Below are 12231 nucleotides of genomic sequence, written 5' to 3'. Positions count from 1 at the left end.
TCAGGGCCCGTTGCAAAACGTTGATGAGTGCACTATAATCTCACTTTCCCATGGAGAAACTGAAAGGTTATAGAAGACTTTGGGTGACAGAAATATTAATTTTGTTGTTGAAATCCTCAACGAAAACCCCTTTGTATGGAGCAGTTGGGATTTCCATCCGAGATGCCTTCCAACATGAAGGTGCTGAGAGGTAAACACCTGCTGCCTGACCCTCCACCCCTAGATGGGGACCTAGGGATAGATACCAGGTAGACGGGGACCTAGAGATGGATACCAGGTAGATGGGGACCTAGAGATGGATACCAGGTAGACGGGGACCTAGAGATGGATACCAGGTAGACGGGGACCTAGAGATGGATACCAGGTAGACGGGGACCTAGAGATGGATACCAGGTAGACGGGGACCTAGAGATGGATACCAGGTAGACGGGGACCTAGAGATGGATACCAGGTAGACGGGGACCTAGAGATGGATACCAGGTAGACGGGGACCTAGAGATGGATACCAGGTAGACGGGGACCTAGAGATGGATACCAGGTAGACGGGGACCTAGAGATGGATACCAGGCTCCCCAAGCATATTTCTGATATTTTTGGATGCTGCTGAAGAGACAAACCATAACATGGACTGTCTCCTTTATTCTTATGGGTAATATTTACTGTTAACATAACCCAAGCAAAAATATCTGACCATGTGTAACCATCGATACATCGCAAAGGGCGGTAATATGTTCTGTCAGATATGATTTGTACATACCGTCTATCTTTGCACTTTACTGTTGAGATATCTATTGCCATTTATCTTTGTACTCCCTCTTTGAAAATAAAAACAAAATCTTTAATGCCAATTAGGAAACTTTAGTATTCCATACTACTGCACACATTGAGTCGGTACGCAGACTCTACTGGCTGTACTTCTGGCAGTTCTGTAACGGGTCCAGGTGGATAGTACCGACAACCAGACGCAGGCTGTCCTTTTCTGGTGAGTCCTAGCCCTTTCTTAGAAAGTTCAAGGCTGTCCGTGAAGTCTGTAGCATGCTTGTTTATCCCTTAGGGGAGAATGGGTCCCCTGCATGCGCTCCCACACGAACACGGTCCTGAGAATATGAGATATCTGCACCTCAGCCGAGAGGCAAGAGCTCAGCAGATTGCAGCGCTTGGTGCTTACAGCTGCTCCCTCTCTCGTCCCATCAAGCCCCTGACGTCAATGTAATGTGTTTGGCAAGCCCATGAACGTGTCGGACCATTTAACCTCGCCTGTGCCGAAGAGGCTGGCCCAGTGCTGCACATTAATAGCTGTATTTTTGTAAAGATGTAGCACACAAACCTATATTTGTATTTCTAGAACCTCTGGGAGGTGCAGAGCTCTGTCCTCACGGTATCATTTTGTAGTGTGTTGTCTAACGTTATCTTCACGTTTGTTGGGCTCCTTTTTATCTGGGTCATTCTCAACCCCAATGTCCCCTCTAATTGGTCAACGTTTGCCAGGACCCATTAATCAGATGTCATGACCAACACATCCTAAAGAAAGGCCGCCATTTACGCCTCTAGCTTAGAGCCATATGTAGATAACACAAACTCGCCTGTGCTCTTATAGCAGGCACTGTTTAGGTTGCTGGGGTTCTTTATAGAATAGATCTGCCCAGTCTTGATTATCAGGATACCCTAACAAACTGCTTTAGTAAATAGGCATGGTGTTTATTGCGATATTCCCCCATAAAGTGCATTGACCACCACCAGGAACATACTTTCTCATGTCACTATAACCTACGACTCTATTGGAAGATCTAATAGCCATAGCCATGCTAGTTAAATAGTTCAATAATTTAAGCAATATGAGAATACGCATGTTTGACAATCAAATGGTAAATATTATCCAGCAATGTCGAGTTGGTCATCACTTTATGTCTTGGTCTAGTGTCTAAATCACTTCCATTTCACATGGAATTTATTAAAATAAATACTTTGGTTGAAATGATACTTTGGGAGATTTATTATCAGTGACTTAATATAGAACCCAAGTTCCCCCTTGCTTTTCAATCTTCAGTTCTTAAGATATTGAAGGTGCCATCACATTAATATCTTTATTTCTGTATTTGGCATCTAAAATCATTGTTGGTACATTGATGCATTTTTTTTTTTTACAGGTACATCAGTTTCTTAAAACTTCTTGATTTTGCCATATATACTGAAGGCACGAAAGAGCATATTATTACACGTATTAAAGTTATTTTACACTAATATGTATATGTCCACCAGAACGCGATCTCTCTCTTTTAAAATGTAATAAAGGCAGCTGGAATGAAGATCTGTTTATCCCAAGGCTTAATAAAAACCGTTGGTCGTGACAGTTTTGTTCTTCGTTAAGTGATGTCTTATCCTTGATGTGGTGTTAATAAATTGGGTGATGCATCCACATGGTATAGGGTTAATTGTAAAAACAGGGCAAAGCCTGCTTCAATGCTTAATTGTTTATGTAACTGAGGTCAGCGGAGGGAGTTAGACAGCTTGTGGGAACTGCGTCCCAAGCACTTGCTGATTCTGTGCTTGATCCCATGAGCTAAAGAACGAGGCAGGGAGGAAAATTGCTATGCATAAGTATTTGCCAAATGTTCCCATCTTAATTGCCCTGTAGCGATGGACTCGGAATATAAAATAAAAGTGAATTGTGTGTGCTGGAGTTGGTGAAATAATAACCAGAGTCTGCCAACAATTACTCCCCTATCTTTAGGGGTTGTAGATTACTGTATCTGCAGGATGTCTTCTGGTAATGTAGCCTAGTGAAGCTTTATGGCAACTTCAGGTATTGGTCATCTAAATTAAAATAGGTTAACGCTCACAGATGTCATCATGAGTTCTTGTAATGTTTTCTTGGGAATATTGGGAAACACTTGAAACCGTATAAAATGTGGGCAGACAATGAGAGAAGAAGCCTTGGGCACTTCCCTTTTTGACTAGACTTTGTTTCCCATGAAAGATCCGTTAAGATGCCTGGTCCCTTTGAGCTGGTTATTGCCTTTGTAGGCTCAACAATATGGTTAAAGGCAATTTTTCTGCAAAGGAAAATGGCCTTAGATGTGGTAGTTCTAAAACTGAGTCATCTATAAAGTTCTAAAGCATTGGGCTTCTAGAATACCTGACAGTATGGGTAATGGGAGACTCGGGATATGGCTGGCAAATCAAAACCACTTTGTTTTCCAAACCTGCTTGGCATTATTAGCATGTTGAACTCAAACGCTTATAAAACTTGGAATGCTGTAGGCAGGAAATAAAGTCCGGAGTTCAACCTTGCCTTCAATTCAGAAGAAGGCGACCCCCACAATTAAATGATTTACAGCTGTTCCTCAAAAAGGGGAACATTCCATCCTAACTCCAACATGACTAATTTCTTACTTAATGAACAAGCTGTAATTCATCATGTTTCTGATAACTGCTAAATGCCTGTATATTATATTATTTAGGAACATTCAATATATTATTTATTCCAGCCCATGTTTAAAGCCATCAGTTGAATTTTATAGGACAACCTATTTGGGTGGTGAATTCCATATCTTTATTGTTCTTACTGTAAGGAACTCTTCTGACTGCTTTAGGTGAATATTATTTTTCTTTAAGCCTGTATGGCTGGACTCATGAAACAGGTTATCAGAGAACAGGTTGTATTTTCCTGTATGTATTTGTATATTGATATCTTATCAACACATAACCCGTGCTGCATAATCAAGCAATATCTTACTGGCCCTTGCGGCAGCTTACCGACATACTCTGCTGCTACGTTTATTGTCTATAATGATTCCCGTGTCCTGCTCGTTTAATGATTTTTCCCTAAGTCGGCGCCATTTAAGCGCATTTATTTCCCCCCAAAATGCTTAACTTTGTATTTATCAATATTAAAACTCCTCTGCAGCTTTGCCGTCCTGTCATTCAGTTTGATCAAATCCCCTGATTGAGTTGTAGCTTTCGATGCCAACTGAAAGATTATTAATACACATTTTAACATAAAAGCGAGCCTTGGGGCAAAATTATTATATTAATAATGTTAATGTAATTAATATGTTTTATATAGCGCCATCATATTCCGCAGTTCTGAAAAATGGGTAGACGGGACAAAACAAGTAGTGTATAACATAACTATACAACTTACAGAAACATGCGAGAAGGGCCCTTCTCAACAAGCTTACAATCTAGGTACCATAGTACCAAAATTTGTACTTCATATGTAGGCTGTGCAAGAATTAGAGCATGCAACTAACTATAAGCATAGCTACTGTAACGTTTTGTTTACCATACGTCAACTTGTGGCATGTGGACCTATCTCCGGCAGTTGGCAGCAGTTCTGGTAATTGTCACCTCCGAGTGCTCGGCGCGGTAGAACACTGAGTGTGCTGTTCCTTCTCCCGCTCTCATCCACAGCTGCTGTCCCCTGGAGTTTTCCTCTCTGTGGGGCAGCAGGAAAGTAGCCAACACAGCCTCACGGTTTGTTGGAGAAAAGTCCAGAAGGCCTTTACTTTCTTCTGATCCATGAATGGAAACTTAGGCATCTGGTCCGCATTAGCTCAAGTATGTTCCACCACAGCACCCAGACACTTCGTTCCCAAGGTTTTACAAGGCAGAGTTTAAAAAGAACACTTTCTGTCGTTTGTACAGCAAACGAAAATCTGTTAACCACAGAACACGCACTTTTCCAGACAACAATGTTTGTATTTTGTTTTTTTGGGGTTTGTATTTTTTAAGAAATGGCTGAATGTTTGTTTGTTGTACAAAGCTTTAGAGCTGAAAGGTCCGAAACACAATGGTAGACGGAGCCTGTGCGTGTGTATATATGTATATATATATATATGTGTATATGTGTGTGTGTTTTGCACGCTTGGGCAGAGAAGGAATATTTCTTTAACTTCATGGTACAATTTGCCGTAGCTTATTAAAAACCTTATTTAAACCCTACCTATGAGGCCTCTCTTTTCAGAGCAAAAGGATTTCTAGATCCGCAAGATAATTAGTCATCAAGGAAACTTTTATAAAGGAACTCAGGCATCTGAATGCACATCAGGAGTCGCATGCACAAGTCTGTGATTGCTTAAGAAACTACTAGTGCACAATAGTGTAACGGGAGCCTGAAGGTATTTGGTTCCTAATGCTCTCCTATATGGCGTCTTTCTTTATTCTTGCCCATTCCAGGTTACCTAGCTCATTCTGCTGTCCAAGCCAATTTCTCTAAAGGGAATATTCCATAATAAATGAGTTGGTTGCCCTTCTAAGTATGTTGCTGAAAGTTCTGGCTTTTTGCCTTCGTGTCCATGTGTTCTAATCTGTTACAAGTCGTTGGATGTCATTATAAGACGCGTTCCTACTTCAGCCTTGAAAAATCATCCAGTGAAGTGCAAGCGTTTGTCCGCACATTCCCTGCGTAATGGTGTTCTTAGTTGTTTGCTTACGTCTAAAGATGTGTAGATTTCTGCACTCTCTACAGTTCTATTATACCTGTTTTGTATTTTCCAGCCAAATGAAATATGTCTGTAATTATAAGTAAACTCAAACACAAATTGTACACGTGATTTGCAGCGTGAATGATTGAATTTCACTGCATTACTCTTGGAGGAAAGAACCTTTCGTAACATGTTCTTCGTGGAAATTTTCATTTTGATTGCAGCTTACTATTTTTGTAAATTACGAACATCGCAAAAATTGTATTTATTTACTCCACCTATCCTTTCCTTGCAGTTGTCACTCTGTATTCAACACTAGGAGGACCTGCCATTGTCCATGGACTTGTAGAAACAGAGGTTACTCACATAATTACCAGTAAGGAGCTCCTCAACACCAAGCTGAAGGTAATTCCCTCAAGATTGTAAGCTTGCGAGCCGGGCTCTCTCCACCTAATGTATCGGTTTGTCTTAGTCTGTCAATTTTTGTCTTGTCATACCCCTTCAATATATGCATTGTATTAAGCGCTGCGTTAATTGTCGTTAACCAGAATTTTGTCTAAAGGCTGTCTTGTACAACGGGCGATTACTTTCAAGGGATCCATGTATAAAGTGGCTATAGAGCAGGGGTGTCCAAGTTTTTTCTGCAGTGGGCCACTTCATCAGAATTGTATACGTGCGAGGGCCGCACTCATTTTTTCACTGTGAGAAAATATGGCCTTTAATAAAATATGCAGATTAAAATAAAGTAAATTACACAAAACCTTGACTTTTCCTCTCACTGATTTCTGGGCCTAGAAAGGTTTGTGACTACAAATTCAGGATAAAACCAAAAATGACCCCCCACCTTCATAAATAATAATAAAAACTCACATTTTTAATAAAAGTAGGTAACACACCACAATTTGACAAAAAAAATAGCAATATGACTTGGCATGATAGGAGTGTGATTGCTAACAGCAATCACACTCCTGTCATACCCAGGCAACCAGTAAATGCTGGTACCTAGGCATGATGGGACTGTGCTTGCTGTTAGCAATCACACTCCTATCATGCCAAGTCAGCCAGTACATGCTGGTACAGGGTGGCTGTAAGTGATGTGCAGACCCCATACTGCTGGCAGCATCAATACACAAGGGGGGCAGCTAGCTAGGTTTCAGCATGTACTGGCTAACAGCAATCACAGTCCCATCATGCCTAGGTTCCAGCATTTACACGTCCATGCTATCACACACACTTTCATTCATTCATTCATTCATATACTCATCCATTCACAGATTAATTCCCTCAATCACGCATACTCATTCAAACACCCTCCCCACCCCCTTACCTGCACTGCAGCTCCTCGATGCTGCTCAGACTTCGGCCAACCCTTACAAAAAAAAAAATACTGCACTTTTACTGCAGTATTACTTCACATTTACTGCACTTTTACTGCATTTGTACTTCACTGTACTGCAGTTGTTCTGCAGTTATTTTTGTACGGAAGTACAAATGCAATTAAGCTACAGTACTTTGAAGTACAACTGTAGGTTTGCAGTATAAAAAAATAAAAAAATATAAAAAAGTAATACTGCAGTAAAAGTGCAGTATTGCAGTTTTTTCATGTCCAAAAAACTGCAGTATTACTTCAGAAAAAACTGCAGTAATTTTTCTTAAGGGGAGGGCGTGGCCTCCCTCTGCGTTCTCTGGTAAGGCACAGAGGAAGCAGGACTGGAGCAGAGTCATGTGATGTCACGTGTACTCTGCTAGGTTCCGCTTCCTCTATGCAGTACAGAAGACCCTCCCACAGGTAAGTAGCAGGGCGGCCCTGGCTGCTGATCTCACGCGGGCCGCACCTCGAGGCACCCCTGCCATAGAGGCAAAAAGGTGATTATTGTTGAATACCCAGAATCCCTTGTGGTTTTGGCAGCACCAGGAGACAAGCCTTCTGGCTTGTCGGGTGTCTGTGGATGAGTGTTTAATAATGCTTCTACGTCTCCCATATAAATAAAAGATAATAGTTTTTCAGATACTTCTGCGATGCCAGTGTCACAGTCTATCTATATGTCTGAGGCGTATTTATTGAAATGCTGTCAGTTTATTGATGAGTATGCTGCCGTTTCATTGTTTGCTTTTAAGTCTTCCAGACAGCGTCCAGACTTGCTCCGCATGCAGGCAGTTCGTGCTGTCCGCTTTTAGGTTAATAACCATTGCAGAGCCTGAGGTTCATTTTTCTTTACATGGGAGAATTCCCCAGCTTGTGTTTACAAGTGGGAAGGGGGGCATGTTATGAGAACAGCCTGATGAAGCACCATCAGCCCCACTAAAGCACACAGTATTCACACACACACACACACACACCGGTCTAACACACACACACACGTTCCCCTCTCTCAGGCGTCTGGGTCAGGGAGCACTCTCACCTGTGATGGGCTTGCTGTAGGTGAGATTGCGCATCACACTGACTGCACACATAATAAACTTTCCTTTTATTCTTTGGATGGGATTTGTGCAGTTATTGCAAGGGGTTTGCAGTTAAGGTGTCTATTTCAGGCCGTGCATTGATATTAATACTACGTCTAGTACACTTTCTGGATACACAGGACATCTTTCGAAAGAGTTGCATAAGCTAAACTGTTGGTAAATTATGAGACGTGCTCAGTGCAGCCTCCAAGATCAACTGGCTCCATGTATGCAGCTATTGTGTACAGATCTGGAGGTGCTAGCTGTGCTCTGTTTATTTATATACTTGTGACTTGAATGTTCTAGCAGCCCATATATACAATCCTATCTTATGCTGACTGATTTTGTGTTTCTGGCAGAATCTTCTCCTTATCATTTGCAGCCCTTCTGTTTGTGTACAATCTATGTTGTTGACCTTGTGTCCAACGAGTAACTTGGCGTGTCCCATCACAGTAGACTCTCTACTGGAAGATGTCAAACACAGTTGAGGTTGCCTTCAAATGAACAACAGTGAAAGTGGCTCTTTCTTTTTATAAGCAAACGTGGGTTCCAGCAATTTATATATACAGCAGGACTAAACCGAACAAACGTAATCTGCACTAGAAAATGGGCACCTATAGGGTGGCTAATGATTAGTGAGATCATTGAGTTTGGATGCAAGTATGTATAATTTCCCAAACCTTTCAGTTTATAAAGTCATGTTACTGTGTTTCCAGTTTATAATAGGAAGTATATTAAGAGCCCACCATATTTGTAAAGCAACGGAGCAGCCATCTTGGCTTCCGGTTCTCTCTCCCATTGTTGAGTTGCTGTTGATTGGTTCTGGAAGCCTTTGCATGAGTGGAACCTGAGAAAATGTAAGATAGATCTACTCATCTATGAAGAAGTGGTACATTACTTTCAAATTTAAAATGTCCCCAAAATTGGTTATGACGCAAACATGATTGAGTAATTAATGAATTAGATGACCAAACAGAAATGCATAGCTATGATTAATTAAACCTACATGTCTTACACCTTGCACAGCATCAAAGCATGTCTTATTCTGTTTACTTCTGATGTGTAATTATGTTTAATATTTCTAAGAGAAACTGGCCTGTTCCTGATACTATGGTTGATGCTGGGGTTAAATATAACCATATATATCATTCGTATTTTTATTTTTTAGGGCATTCTTCCTCAAGTCCCTCTTCTAAGACACATAATCCTTGTGGACGGCACCAGCACGCAGCCTGCAGATCTAACAAAAAATATTACTGTGAACAGCATGGCTACCGTGCAGGCACTGGGAGCAAAGCAATGTAAGTCTCAGCCTTTCCGTTTTATCATGGTGGCCACACCTTAATGTTTGTACATATTGTGCTTCTGGTCAATCCAGGATGGCTTCCCAAGTGTAACGGATACTAGAGGATGATGTATGGGAAGACCTCCATATTCTATGTAGTAGGACCTAACGACATATCGGCTGGGTCACAAATTATATAATCGGCACACGGTGAATAAACATAAATAATAAAACAATTACTGGGTACCCAGAACTGTGATTTTTGTTTTTTAATATATGTATTTTTTTCCCCAAGCAATCCATGAGTTATGATGATGGAGAGGAAGGGAGGCAATCTTAAATAATGATTCTGGTTCACTATTTGAAATGTGGCCTTATCACCATAGTAACCAATAGAATGCTCCTTCTCCTCTTTTAGTACTTTTATAATAAACATTTTAATATAATTTGGGCCGCAAGCAGCAGACCCCCAGTGGTACTGTTTGCACATTTTCTCCAGCAAATAACAATAGCCATGAAGGAATATTACGGTATTATTGCGCATTATCTCCTAATTCATCTTAGATCTACCACACAAGACCTTCCTTTTTATTCATGGGGTCTACCAATTTATAACCTATAATGTAATTGACTTTAAAAGCACCCAAATGACTAGATTTGCCGCTTGTCATGTTTGTCATTTTACTTTTGTTCTATGAACTTGTGATTTTCTTTTTTAACCTACAGTTGTAACGAGTCTATTTTTACCACTGTTCAGTAATTTAATTTCTATGTCTCCGTATCATCCGTGTGGCTTACTCATCTATCCCTTCATCCTCTGTTAATGCAGGGTTAATTCCCAGTAGTTTAAAAACCAGGATATCCCCAATTGAAATCTCCTCCCCACATAGCAGGAAATCTAGCGTTCTTGGAGCATAATGATGAATTAGATGCATCTCACCCATCCCCCCCTGTGTTTTATTAGATTGTTGGGGGATTTTCTTTCCATGTGAACAGATGCCTTAGAAGGTTTTCTGAGAGACGCTTCACTCTCGGGCCCAATACATCTGCTGCAAATTACTGAGCCTGATTATACGGGGCTTTCTTTCCCACCGTCCGCTGCTACTTGAGGCACTTGTACCGCTATGTGATGGTTGGGTGTCCCGTACGCTCGCTTTCATTACTATAAATCCAAAGTGCCACAAATTATGCGAGTAAAATACATTTACTGCCTAAAAAATGCTACTTCCGGAATTTTAAATATACAGAAAAATTTAAAAAGAAATAACACGGGATGTGGTTACCTTCGCATAGCGTCTCAGGGCTATATTTAGGGAATACTAGAGTTTAATGAATCTAATGGACATCTTCTACTGTTAAACGTAAAAAAAAAAAAAAAAAAATTGTCTTAAGAATTAACATTAAAGATTGTGTGTAATAGTGTTTCAATGTTAATAACACTTTATATTGTATATACTATGTGTGTGTATGAGGGAAAAACAAGCCTCCTGGATTGTCTGGTGTCTGTAGATGAGTGTTTAATAATGCTTCTAATATAAATATATAGTAGAAGCACTATTAACCCCTTAACGACAATTGCCGGTCCTGGCACGACACGGAAAAGCATGTGCTTTACGACAATTGACGTGCCAGGACCGGCACTTCTTTAAACAGGTGCAGAAAGCGATCTGTTTTCGCTTTCTGCACCCAAAAAACGTTGCTGAATGCCTCGACCTCGAGGCATTCAGCAACGCCGCGATCGGAACGAAGGGGCCATCTCTGGCCCCTCCACGGGGCGTCAACATCCGCCATACGTTTTAAAAGCGTTTAGGAGGCGATCGACGATCGCCTCCTAAACTTAAATGGTGTCGCTGGAATGCCTCGATCAGGAGGCATCCAGCGACACCAAACACTTACCTTTCGATGGGCTGTGACCGCTCCGGAGAGCGGTCACAGCCGCAGCTGCCGATGATCTTCGCCATCAAGCAAGATGGCCGCTGCCCTGTAACAGGAACCAACAAATTTTAAAAGTTCGCTAGATGGTCCAGACCATCTAGAGAACTTTGGCTCCACTTGCGGGTTGAATACAGGTACTGCATTCACCATGCAAGTCAATGGAACCCAGCTTTCTAATCACAGTGTGATTAGTAAAAATAAATTAAAAAATAAAATAAAATTAATAATAATTAGAAAAAAAATAGTAAAAAACTAGTAAAATGTAAAAATCATTTCCCACTGATGTCACTATCAGGGGAACCTCCAAGTTGAAAAAAAATGTTAAAATTATTTTTTTAAAAAGACAAAAAAAATTATATATATATATATAAAAAATATATTTTTGTGAGCAAGTCCTAAAATTAGCATATTAGCTTAAAACAATTCTCGCATGGAAAGAGTTAAAATACTGGCATATTAAATGCCCGTGGGGTGTCTACTTTTAAAAAAGGTATGATTTGATGGGGTAAATTGAATTGGCCAGGTTCAACAACGTCCCAATTAACACCGGGGGAAGGATGGCCACACACCTAATTTCCAATTAGAAAAATGCACACGTACCAAATGTGGCCTTTTAGTTCCCACAAAAATGACAAACCCATGCATGTGGGATATCACTGCACTCAGGAGATGTTGCTGAACACATTATGGGGTGTCGTGTGACAGCGGCATATACCAGGAGCTGTAAATTCATACATAAAGTAGGTGTGTGTGGGAAAAATACACACACAAAAATACTACTGCAAACTTTGAAAACATGCTGGTGGTAAAATGTGTGCATGCAAAGAGTTAAAATACCAGCATTTAAAATACCCTGTGGTGTCTAGTTTTGAAAAATATATGGTTTTGTTGGGCACACTGAAATGGCCCGGCTCAAAGATGTACCAAATAGGGCATGGGCAGTGGATCCCCAAATGCCAAAGTTCAACATTGAAAAATGCGCATGCCCCAAATGTGGCCCTTTTGCCCCCAAACGGCCAGGCAAAATCATTCATGTGAGGTATCGCTGTACTCAGGAGATGTTGCTGAACACATATTGGGGTGTTTTGTGATAGTGACATATACGAGAACTTTTTAATTCATACCTGAAGTAAAATGTGTGTG

At 40.7% G+C, this 12231-nt stretch overlaps 1 protein-coding gene across 6 annotated transcripts in view; it reads left to right on the top strand.

The window, feature by feature from the left end:
- Window positions 1-12231, top strand: part of LOC149288294 (fatty acid CoA ligase Acsl3-like) — a 32249-nt gene that overhangs the window by 4274 nt on the left and 15744 nt on the right. For 2 of the 6 annotated variants that reach the window (XM_089492039.1, XM_089492038.1), the window contains exons 3-4: window positions 5722-5831; window positions 9037-9169. In XM_089492039.1, the coding sequence (XP_089348165.1) occupies window positions 5722-5831; window positions 9037-9169 (243 nt within the window). Of the gene's footprint in view, window positions 1-5721; window positions 5832-9036; window positions 9188-10082; window positions 10108-10636; window positions 10648-12231 lie in introns of all 6 variants that reach the window. The other 4 variants (XM_089492037.1, XM_089492034.1, XM_089492036.1 and 1 more) reach the window with 4 other exon arrangements.

This window comes from Sceloporus occidentalis, unplaced genomic scaffold (genome assembly GCF_023333645.1).
Source record: "Sceloporus occidentalis isolate IW3139 unplaced genomic scaffold, rSceOcc1.0.p SCAF_53, whole genome shotgun sequence".
In the NCBI taxonomy this organism is placed as follows: domain Eukaryota; kingdom Metazoa; phylum Chordata; class Lepidosauria; order Squamata; family Phrynosomatidae; genus Sceloporus; species Sceloporus occidentalis.
Note: the sequence above shows the minus strand (reverse complement) of the source record. Positions and strands in the feature narration are given on the sequence as shown.